This window comes from Suncus etruscus, chromosome 7 (assembly GCF_024139225.1).
Source record: "Suncus etruscus isolate mSunEtr1 chromosome 7, mSunEtr1.pri.cur, whole genome shotgun sequence".
NCBI classification, from domain to species: Eukaryota; Metazoa; Chordata; class Mammalia; order Eulipotyphla; family Soricidae; genus Suncus; species Suncus etruscus.
The window spans coordinates 96,823,418-96,835,673 of record NC_064854.1 but is presented as its reverse complement, the minus strand read 5'-3'; the positions used below and the strand labels follow the sequence as shown (position 1 = coordinate 96,835,673).

At 49.6% G+C, this 12,256-nt stretch overlaps 1 protein-coding gene across 5 annotated transcripts in view; it reads left to right on the top strand.

Moving 5' to 3' along the window:
- Nucleotides 1-12,256, top strand: part of PEMT (phosphatidylethanolamine N-methyltransferase) — an 82,010-nt gene that overhangs the window by 59,158 nt on the left and 10,596 nt on the right. For all 5 annotated transcript variants that reach the window (XM_049776960.1, XM_049776959.1, XM_049776962.1 and 2 more), the window contains exon 3: nt 9,470-9,585. In XM_049776960.1, coding sequence (XP_049632917.1) covers nt 9,470-9,585 — 116 coding nt within the window. The remainder of the gene's footprint in view (nt 1-9,469; nt 9,586-12,256) is intronic.

The window sequence follows — 12,256 nt, the reverse complement described above, 5'->3', positions numbered from 1 at the left end:
TCCTGTTTACTTGGGGGATCATAAGGGGTGCCAGGGATTGGTGGGGGATTGAACCTGGGTCAGCCACATGCAAGGCAAGCACCTTACCCAATATATTTTAACTCCAGTCCCAAGTATAGCAAGTAATTGAGTCCTCACAGTAATGGTTTGAGACAGTAGATCTCCGTACAGCGGGGTCATAACAGAAAAAGTTGACACATCTTCAATCATGAATCATGACTTCATTTTATAGATCAGGAAATTGAGTTAGAGAGAGGGGAACTATTCACTAAGGCATTTATTTACTTACTTACCGGACTGAAGCCAAGCTTGTCATGTACCCTTTATAGAAATAAACCTAACAACTCTATGACACTGTCATTTCACTGGAGCAAATTTCTCAAGGCTACATGGTTTGTTCCTGCTCACAATGTGCTTGTCCTGTGGTCCCAGAAGGCTTAGTTGGGGTAGGTGGTGGGGACCAGGGTGAATGGTGGATTGTTGGCTGGTTGTGATACTGTTGGCTCCTGGCCCAGATATTTCAACACTGTCTTGGACTTGCTGAAGGCAGATTTCTGCTTCCTTGAGGACAGGCATGCATTGCTTTGATGGCTGATGAGACATCTGGGGGACACATGTGCTGGGTTTACATGCTTGAGAAGTGTGGTGATGTCACTGTGTTGTGTCTGCTGAGGCTGAACAGTTGTACCCTGTGGCCAGCAACCTGACAACTCCCAGCAAGCATCAGGCGCTAGGCCTCCCTCAGGAGTCATCAACTCACAGAAGCGTAAACCATGGCCCCTGTGGAGGTGGGCTGCTCAGCTGTGGCCAAGGGCTTCTTTTACAGTGTGGCAGACCCACCATCAAACTGTCTGCCTGGGGCAGTTCTGTCTATGTGCCAACTCTCAGAGTCAGTTGTTGGACTACTCCCCCGCAGTCATCCTTATTTTTTCAGTCAAGGGATTTCTAGGGTTTCACACATGAAAGGCATGCACTTTATCCCTACTTTTGGCCCTCGCTTAAAACTTGGTCAGGGGTTACTCCTGACTTTGAACTAAGGAATCACTCCTAGTGTGCTTGGGGGACTATATGAGATGCCATGGATTGAACCCAGATTAGTCCTGTGCCTGAGAGATAGCTCAATGGACTGAACATATGCTTTGCATGCAGAAGACCCGGGTGCTCTGCATATTCTTCAAAGCACAAAACCAGGAGTATCTCCTAAGCATCTGTATGTGACCTGTTAATAAAATATATTAAAGCCTTTTTTTTTTTTGGTTTTTGGGCCACACCCGGTGACGCTCAGGGGTTACTCCTGGCTATGCGCTCAGAAGTCGCTCCTGGCTTGGGGGACCATATGGGATGCCGGGGGATCGAACCGCGGTCCGTCCAAGGCTAGCGCAGGCAAGGCAGGCACTTTACCTCTAGCGCTACCGCCCGGCCCCTATTAAAGCTTTTTTTGAAAAAAAAAAAAAAAATCAAATGCTGTGGGTTTGATCAAAACAAATCTTGGACTACCAGTTACCATCTCTCAAGGATGAGTTCCTAGGATTGGATGCCAGAACAGAACTCTGGAAAGCGCAAAGGCCATGATTGTGCTGCCTCAGAGAGAGACAGGGAGAGATGGGTCTCCTTCCTCATCATAAAAAAGGGCATGAGGGAGTTGAATTACCCTATTATTCTATACGTTACAACCGACTGGGTCTGTGCCCATGTAGCCAGCCAGCTGGCAGTCAAGTCTAGCCTGCTGTCCTGGATCCCTATTTCTTTCCCATCTGTGTGCTGTCTCCTCTGGCTCTTCATAGACCTTGTGAAGGAAGTTTTGCAAGAATAGAAAATGAAACCAGCATTTTGGAGGAAAAGGCCCGTCCCTGGGAGCTGAGTTGGGTGACCCCTGGTCAGGGGTGTGGGAGAAGCAGCATTTCATAGGATCCCTTGTTCCCATCTAGATTCTGATGTTGCATTTGGGTGCTTTATAGTAAAAGGTTATTTGAGAAGAGAGAGACTGAGAGAGAAAGAGAAAAGAGGAGAGGAGAGAGAGGAGGAAGAGAGGAGGAGGAGGAGGAGGAGGAGGGAGAAAAAGAGGGGAAGGGAGGAGAGTTCAGTGGGCAAGAGCATATGCTTTGCATGTAGGAAGTCCAGGTCTGAGCCTTCTACATGGTCAACAAAACAAGCATTTTCAGGAGCGACCCCTGAACCTGAGCAGGGAGTAGCCCTAGAGAGTTATCACCAGGTGTGCCCGTGCCCCTTTTCCCCAATAAATAAATTAAAAGTTCATTGTTATTTGTTCTGAAATTCAGACTTACCTTAGGGGCCTGGTATTTATCCAACAACCTGGGGAAAGGACAGGAGGCATGGAGGAAGTTGGGCATCTTCTGTTTCATTTTGGGATTCTGGAAATTGCAAAGACAAGCAGTTTCAGAAGCAGTGACTTTGGGAGCTCCCTCTGTGTGGGCACATCCCAGGGGAGCTTGACATGAATCCCCAACCCTTGGCTTCTATGTTCACCTTCTACTACCTGCCTCCAACCCTTTAATCAGATGAAGTGTGTAGCCAGTCACTCCAGAAAGGAAGGAAAGGATGGAAATGGCGGTTGCTTCTTCAGTGACCTGGGATTGCATGTAGATGGATGTAGATGGCCAAGCAGCAGCAGAGAGGGGGGTGTAGGATAGTCCTGGGCTAGCATTCCCTTCTTGCCTTTGTCAGCAGGGCACTCTGAAAGTGCATCTGTCACCCTGTTCGCCCATGGGAGGTGCAACCTTGGGAGGCCTTGGGAGTCTGTGGGAGATAGAGGGCCTGGAAAGTTCCTCTGGGAAATTGCCCCCTTGTCCCCAGCACTGAGTGGTTCTGCCTGAGTCTGGAGGTTTGCATACTTGCTTCCCTATCTTTTGTTTTGTTTTGGGGTCAAACCCAGTGATGCTTAGGGATTACTCTTGGTTCTGTACTCAGAGTCACTCCTGGCAGAGCTTGGGGGACCATCTGGGATGCCAGGGATTAAACTCAGCATGAAAGGCAAGTCCCCACCCACTACTCTATTGGTCTAGCCCCCCATCTCTTTTTGTTTGTTTTCTGGGGGCCACACCCAGTGGTGCTCAGGGGTTACTCCTGGCTCTGCACTCAGAAATTACTCCTGGCTGGCTCAGGCTCATATGGGATGCTAGGGATTAAACCTGGGTCAGCTGTGTGCCAGGCATATGCCCTACTCATTGTGCTATCACAGGACCCCCTTCCCCCATTTTTTTGGAGCACAGTGTTTGCTCCCCTGGAGCAGGTACAGCTGGTCCTGGGGAACTTTAGGAAGTCTCAGTAAGAGCAATAGAGTCTCTAGAGGGGGCATGGACACAGGCTGGCATATATGAATGTCTGCAGCATCTCATGTGTCAGGGCAGATTTTATAGGGAGCAGCCTCTGAGAAGCAGCGCTCCTGAGGTGGCACGTACCAGTACTGAGTGGCCCCTGTTGTCAGGTTCCTTTAGTTCTGACGTGTGTATGTCCCAATGATCTTCCAGGAGCTGGAAAAGTGCCTTCCCAGCAGGTTCTCTCGTGAACTCACAGTCTCTCCTGCGCCTGGCCCTCCCAACACTGCTACTCTGACTCTGTGCCAATAGCTGCCTCTACTCGGACTAGTGCCATGCAGTAGTGGCTCTTTTCTGGCTCAGCCGTGAGCCGAGGATGTCCCTTTGCACTGTGGTTAGGTGTCTGTCCTGCACAGAGGTCTTTATAGAACCTATCCTTGGGTACAGAGTTTGACCTGTTCTCCCTTTCGCCTCCTCATTTTACAGTTCACAGGCAGTCCCAGAGAGCCTGGAGGACAAACAGGGTACTCTTGGGTTTGAGTCTGGCCCTCACCCCTCCTGACGTCCAGTCTGGTGCTCCCCTGTCGAATGTGGGGCTGGACATGAGGGCCACTGGTCTCTCAGGTAGAAGGACTCAATGTCTTTCTGTGATGTCTAGCAGGCTTCAGTGCTCTTTGGGAGCATTATCCCATCAAAAGAAGAAACAATTCAATAGCTTCTGAAGCTGAATGTGCAACTCATGCACCAGAAAGGTGTGTCTGAGGCAGCTAGTCTGAGAACTGAGGGGGTGGAAGGAGGTTTCTTCTGGGAGAGAAAGAACATGAGGCAGGAGCCTCTTCCATCTCCTGTGCCCTGTTTAGTGAGGTTCCAGCTTCTTCCACGGTAAAGGGTGCTCATTTGTGGGTGCTGGTGTATCCCCACCTCAGGGTGGTTTTGAGCATGAAGAGAACTTTAAGAACCTTTGACATTGAGTCTTTGGTCTTTTGAATTCTCATCATATATTGGTGTCCTTGATCCATGGGTATTCAGTACCCTGATTAGTCTTGGGCTACATCAGGCCCTGGGCTGGCCCAGGACACTCATGTTCATTTTCAGGTCACTCTAAATGGCATCTTATGTCCTCTGGTGCAGCTGCTTTGGAGATGACTGTGGGAGGAACTCTGACTCGTGTACTGAAACCACCTACCCCTGGGATTGAGGACTTCCTCTCTCCCTCTCAGCACATGGGACTAGCTAGGGTCCTTGCTTTGTGGTAGTAGGACTCTCAGCTAATGGAGTCAATTCCCCAAGGATGAGCCTGGCAGGACCCCATGTTTAGACTCTCAGTCACAGAGGGGCCCCCCTGCAGAAAGGTGGGTTGGTTGGATAGAACCTGCATAACACTGAAGTGAAGTTTTAACATCCAAAACTTTGGTGCATTCCAGAACATGGAGCAGAAAGACTGTTTACAAAGTGAAGACCATATTTGCAAATTAGATTAGTATTCAGCACATATAAACAACTCATAGATCACCAACAAAAAATAAACCCCCAAACTGTCTTAAGACTTACAGATGGCAAGGCCAGAGAGATAGCATGGAGGTAAGGCATTTGCCTTTCATGCAGGAGGACATCGGTTCGAATCCCAGCGTCCCATATGGTCCCCCGTGCCTGCCAGGAGCAATTTCTGAGCCTGGAGCCAGGAATAACCCCTGAGCACTGCCGGGTGTGACCCAACCAACACACACACACACACACACACACACACACACACACACACACACACACACACACACACACACACACACACACACACACACACAAAGACTTACAGATGGTAACCAGAGAATTCAACTATAAATGCGAATTTGATTTACATACACTTAATGGCTATGGCTGCATTTCTTTTGGCAAGGTGATGGAGGTGGTGATATCAGGAATCAGAGTCAAGGCCTCACACATACAAGGCCTGTACTCTACTATTGAACTGTACCTCTGGCCCCTAAAATGATTACAGTCTTTGTTTGAGTTTTGGAGACTATACCTGGCAGTGCTCAAGGATTATATATTGTGCAGGGGTTGAACTGAGTGAGGATGGCTGCATGCAAGGCAAGTATCTTCACTCTAACCTCTGTACTATCACTGACCCCAAGTGACTGCATTTTTTTTTTTTTTTTTTTGGTTTTTGGGCCACACCCATTTGATGCTCAGGGGTTACTCCTGGCTATGCGCTCAGAAGTCGCTCCTGGCTTGGGGGACCATATGGGACGCCGGGGGATCGAACCGCGGTCCGTCCTAGGCTAGCGCAGGCAAGGCAGGCACCTTACCTCTAGCGCCACCGCCTGGCCCCTTTTTTTTTAAAAAAGAAAATAGAACCAAAGAGTTGGTATGGGAGGTAAACTACTTGCCTTGCTCACAGAAACCCAGGATCAATCCTCAGCATCCCATCTGGTCCCCTCAGCACAGTTGTATATAGAAAAAGGAAAACTAGGTGGGAGGTGGAGTGGGGGTAGGGATAATGAGTTTTGGCAGGGCTGTGGAGAAATCCCCTGCACACTGTGAGATGGGCAACTACTGGGGACAGTCTGGCAGGACCTTAGGAAACAAGTCCATCACAGATTAGCAAGTCCACTCCTAGATGAACAGGTCTGTGTGGTGGGCACATGCTCACACACACATTCTTAAGAGCTCTGTCCAGAACTGTCACAAAGGTGAAAGCACCTAAAGGGTCAACTGCTAAAGGAATAGGCAATAGAGAATTTTGTTTTATTATATATTTTATGTTTGGAAATAAATATTTGCAAGCAGCAACACAAAAGTATTTATAAAGAATGCACAATCGCTGAAAATTATGAAAACATTTCTGCTACAGTACATTTTAAATACAAAAAATTTCAAGCCACACCTGGTGGTGCTCAGGGCTATGTCTAGCTCTACATTCAGGAATTATTACTGGCGGTGCTTGGGGAATCATACGAGGTACAGGGGATTGAACTGAGGTCTGTTGTGTGCAAGGCAAACATCCTACCCACTGTACTATTGTTCTGACCCTGAGAAGTTCATTTTCTTCTTTTTGTTTTTGGGTCACACCCGGCAGCGCTCAGGGGTTACTCCAGGCTCTAAGCTCAGAAATCGCTCCTGGCAGGCTCAGGAGACCCTCTAGGATGCCGGGATTTGAACCACTGTCTTTCTGCATGCAAGGCAAATTCCCTACCTCCATGCTATCTCTCCAGCTCCAGAAGTTTATTTTAAAAACAGATAAAATTCAGTCATTAAGTGAAAATGGTATATATAAATGGTAGGGTTTTTTTTTTTTTTTTTTTTTTTTAGGTTATTTTAAAGAAGGTAGAATAGTTTATTGGAAAGTAGAGGAGAAAGAAGGAACTCTCCATGTGGGAAGGAAATTAGCATAGGACTTGGTTTGTTTTTTTAACAGTTTATTAAAACCTGAGACAGGGGGATTCACAAAGAAACTATTGCTGTCTTATGGCATCCGCTGAAGCCAGAGCTAGGAATGCCTCTGGGATATTTTACTTAGAAAGATGACAAAGGCTGGCCTGAGTGATAGCACAGCGGTAGGGCATTTGCCTTGCATGTGGTCCACCTGGGACAGACCTGGATTCATCCCAACATCCCATTTGGTCTCCTGAGCCTGCCAGGAGTGATTTCTGAGCACAGAGCCAGGAGTAACCAGAGGGCCACCAGGTGTGGCCCAAAAATTAAAACAAAACAAAACAAAAAAACAAAAAAAGAAAGTGGACAAAGGTAACATCTTATTTAACTTACTGCTCTCAACCCCTGGAAACCTTTAAGTAAACAGAAAACACTCTCCAATTATACCTGAGACTACTGTCACCCCATCAGTTGTCCCTTGTTTTTCCCCACTGCTCCCAGTGATAGCACTCACTTCAGGTAAACACTGCATTAGAATATTATTTGTCACGCAACACTTCTGACCATCTAACATTATGGATAAGCCTCAGTGAAAGTAGTCAAAGGTCATGTTTTATATGATTCTGTTTATCCAAAACTTCCAGCAAGGCAGTTCCACAGACAGAAAGTAGATTAATGGTTGCCAAGGCTGGGGAGAGTGACAGCTGAGGGACTTGGGCTGCCATGTGGGTGAGAGAAGAGTTCTGAAATTAGGCCATGGTCACAGTTGCACAACTGAGAACCACTTTGAATTTCATCTCTAAAAACTAAAAACTGGACTAGAATTATGAACTTCTGGGGATGGTGGCTAGAGACACAATACAATGTAAGCTTTGCATGTGGCCAATCTGGGTTTAGTCCCCAGTACCTCTTATAGTCCCTTGAGCCTACCAGGAGTGATCCCTGAATAAGCCCTGAGCACTGCCAAATGTGTCCCCCTAATCAAAAGGGTAAAGATGAATGAGCAGAGAGATAGCTCAAGAGGCTAAACAAAGACCTTCACTGCATGGTTTCCTGATCACTCTTGGGAGTAGCCCCCAAGCATCACTGGTCACGACTTAAAAAGACCCAAATAAACAAAGGAGCATATGGAATGCTAGACCAGGGGTGTGGCTCTAGCTGCAGTGGTTTGGGCCCCTGCTTAGCAGGTACAAACCCCTAACTCTGATCTCTGGTACTAGACGCCCCACCCATGCTAGCATCACCTGGTGTAGCCATACTGACCCCCACATTCCACCAGGAGTGAAAGCGGTCCTGCCCCTCCACAGAACTCCGGGTGGCCCAGGGGATCCTTAGGGTGCAGTTTGTCACCAGCCTACATTCCAGCCTCAACTTGTCCACTCTAGCTTCCTCTTTCTGAGCGAGAGCCAGGCTTCGCAGGGGGTTGCCGCAGCCTGCCCAAATAGCGCCAGGCAAAGGGCATGTTTACCTTCCGGGAGAATCATGCAGTGGTGTAATAGCAAAGTGATTGAGGGGAAGGCCCAGCAGAAAGTGACTTTGCTCCTTCCTCTGAACTTCAGCCTGTTGCCCTTGTCCACATGCTGCTGCTGAGACCTGGGACCTGAGGACAGGCCAGAGCTATCTCTGCTGCAGGGACAGGTGGGTAGTTGGCGGCAAGTAGGCCAGGTGCTGGACCCTCTGATTAATTGCCAGGTAGGAGAGAGCATGTGGAAAGTTGAACCAGGTGGCAAACATCATCTAGAATCAACTTTTAGCTACCCATGAGCACAGTTAATGCCTACTCACTCCCAACAAATACCTTTCCAGGTCCCGCTTGTGACCAAAAACTGAGAGAAAGAGGTGGGAGTGGGTGAGGGATGCTGGAGGGTAGTAGAGGCAAGGCGGTTCAGGATGCCTGGCAGACACATGCACATAGAGCCAAGTTCACATGCCTATAACAAAACAAAACAAAACAAAAAGCCCAGAGAAATAAGCGATGCTGTCTCACATGTGGCCAACCCGTTTGATTTCTGACCCTTTGTGCTGTGATTCCCTGAGTACAAAACTTTGAGTGAGCCCCTGAGCTCCCAACAGTGGGGTTTCCTTCCCCATAAAAGAAAACATTAAAAAAAAAATTGGGGCCTTAGGGAATGCTGGAAAGCAAGCCCCAGGGAGGGTGCCTGTCTCCCCTCCTCTTTGTGCCTGGTGTTGGGCTGCTATGGCAGGGCTGTACTCTGGCCTTTTGAGGGCTCCTGCTTTGCCATCTTCTCAGCAGAGACTCTTCCCTCTGCTTCTTTTCACTGCTGTGGCTGTTTGGAGCCCTATGAAGCAGACTCTAGGCTGTAAAGAGGATAAAGGACTTCAGGGTGCACCAGGTCTGTGGTACTATCTGTTTCCCTCAGACTGTATTTGGAGACTGGTTTGAGGTGCTACCAGACAGAATAAAGGATGCATGGGGCTCCCTGCCAAGCTGAACTGAGTACCCCCACTTTTCAGCTTCTCCACCTGCTACACCCCTGCACACGTTCCCAAGACAGGAATGGGGCAGGACGGCCATAAGAATGTGGGAGTAGGAAAGGCAGAGGCTTGAGAACTCACCTTCCACCCTGGAGCAACCTGGACCTGGAGCAGGGCCTAGACACAGCCCTCAGCCTGGACACCACAGTCTTTTGTCACTGTGCCCACTGGGGCCCTAAGCAGACATGTCATTACCAATCATCAGGTTTGAGACCCTCACAATCTTCATCCTGGGGTTATTAGAACCTTTGACCAAGAGGGAGTCTTCCTCCCTTATCTTCTTCCTAGGTTCTCAACAAACTGGTAATGTTTTCTCTTTCTTTTAGGTTGCAAGATGGGAACAGAAAACTCGCAAGCTGAGCAAAGCCTTCGGCTCTCCTCACCTGGCCTGCTATGCCCTGGGCAGCACCATTTTGCTCCTGAATGTCCTGCGCTCCCATTGGTAGGCATGCAAATCCAAACACACGTTTGCTGTAAGAAGCCATTGCACCTGTGGGTGGGAAGCTTACCACAGTGAACATCATATCTGGATGCCTGGGGTGTGCAGCTTTCCCCTCCTCTCTGGCCTTGCAGAGGTGTCAGGGGCACATGCTGGGGATGATGTTCCAGGCTTGCAATTCTGATCTTTAGGGTTAAGAGAAAGTTACTCTGGAAATTGGTTGGGTTGGTTGGGAACACTGTAGTTGACCCAGCCTGGGCCTGGTATCAGCAAACCAATTGGTGTCCCTCTGGCCTTAGCTGTGTTACCCTCCTGCATTAGAGGTCGTTGGTGTGAAGTCATTCTTGATGGGGAGCCTTGACTCCTCTGATCCAATGGGGTGGGGTCAGGGTAGCCAGGAAGGTGGTGAAGGACCAAGTGGGACCCAGCCACAGTCCTTTGGACCTTGTCTCTCTTTGTGGGAGATTTTAGGGACAGCACACTGGTTTCTAGAGGAACATGGTTCGTTTGATGCTATGAGGGATGGGAGCATGCACATGGACTCCCCAGATGTGCAGGATAAAAAGCTCTAATGGTTCCCACCCCAGTGGCAACCATTATGGGGGTCCGAGTGGTGTTTGGCATTGCAATCCATGGCCCCAAGCCTTGACCAGACTGCATTGTCTTGGCTTGGAGTCCTGGCTCTTGGGCCTCTGTGAAAGGCGTGGCCAGCCTCCCCTCACTGTGTCCAGGGCCCTTTGCTCTACATTTCTGCCATCTCCATTACTAGAGGACCCTGCCAAGGCTAGCTTTCTGCACTGATTCATGAACACGAGACTTTGCTGTTTGGCCTTGTAGGCTATCTAGATGGACTCGCAACAGAGCATTCTGGACTGCCCCCAGTGTGGTGGAGCTCAGCAACCCAGCTGCAGATTGATTGGGTGCCTGATCTCACTCCAGTAGCTGGGAGCCTACTTCTCCACCTGCTGCACCCAGCACATGTTCCCAAGGCAGGGATGGGGAGGGGTGGTCATAGTTTCCATAGGAGTATGGGAGTAGGAAGGGCAGAGGCTGAGAGTTCATCTACTACCCCGGAGCAGCTGGAACCAGGCCAAGGCCTAGACACAGCCTTCATTCTGGACACCATTGTCCTTTGTCACTGTGCCCATTGGGCCCCTGGGAAAACATGTCATTTCTATGCATAAGGCTTGTATGTCAACCCCACTGGATTCCCAGGTGCTGGCATCCTCACCTGGACAATTCTTCCATGGCATGTATGTGTGCTAACTCAGCAGAGGGCAGCCCTAAGCAGCCCTAAGCATACATCTTCCCTCCCACACTGGGTTCCAATTCCCTTGTCTGCTTTTGCCTGAAACTTTGAGCGAGGCCTCCCTTCGTTAGGACCCCTATTTCCCCCACTCTGCATCTCTCCTGCTGTAATTTCTTATGAGGATCTCAGTGAAGGACTCCTCCTTGCAGAAGTGACCCCAGATCTTCCATCCATCCCCATCCCTTTCCTGGCATCTCCCTGCCCATCTGTCCAGCTTCTCTTACCTGAGCTCTGGGGTTTTTGGGGCCTCCCAGGGCCTTCTCCTACTATAGCTCTCAGTACTGGTACAGTGAGGGCCAACTTAGCTGTCAGAATCTGCTTGCACTCCTGTGAAACCTGCCTTTCCCAAACCATGTGGAACAACACTCAGGATTGCCCCAAGGCTGGTGTTTCCAAGCTGCGGCATTTCCCAGCTCCCAGGGAACACTAAAGATGGATGCAGAGTCCACTGAACTGTGGGGAACCCAGCTGAGAACCAATCTCTTGGTGAGGAAGTGAGTGGCTCAGTGGGTCCATAAATGGGTGAGCATCTGTCATTAGTGACAGTGGCTCCCTCTAGGCCCTGCTTCCTTCTTCCTTCCCCACAACCCACAGGCCAGGTGATAGCCCTTCTGAGCTCTTTCCCAGTGCCCTTAGGACATCCCCCAAGGCAGCACTACCAGCCATCCTCCTGTCTCCTGGTGGTGGGTGCCTTCTGGTGTGCCTGACTATCAGGTGCCAGGGAGGTCAGCAGTCAGGGCTATACAAAACCTCCATCCTGATGCTGAGGCAGGGTGAACCCCTGGCAATCCTGATCGCACCCCTCTTCTTAGGCCACAGATTTCAGCTTGGCCTGTGGGGAGACAGTCAGGGGTCCCCAGCACTTATCCTAGTCTTGCCCCTGGTTTGACCCCCCCAAGGGGCCCCCCTTACTGATTTTGGTGACTTTGGAAGCTCAGGTCTGCTTGAACACAGATGCTCCTGTCTCTTAGTGGAGTTGGCCTCTGGCTAATGGAGGGCTGACATGAGTGGAGAGGGGAGAAGGCAACAGAGCCTGGGTGTCCCCCCCCCCCCATCCTCCCTCAGCTCTTATCTCAAGAAGGCCTTGTACACACCCATGACCTGGACCCATTTCCAATGGCACATCGTTACTAGGCCAGAGGATTGCCCCTGTGCGATGAGGTGGTGCTTTTTCTCTCCCTACTGCTTAAGCCTTTGGTGACCTGCCCTGTGCTAGGTACCAGGTTGGTCTGTGTAAGGGGAGATTGTGAAGGAATTGGGGTGGGTAAGGGGGATAGGGTTGGAGAGACATTTGGCTATGGCAGAAAAGGGGACACATAAGTGCTACTGAGCTGAGGAGTGAAAGAAGCTGAACTGGGATTTGTG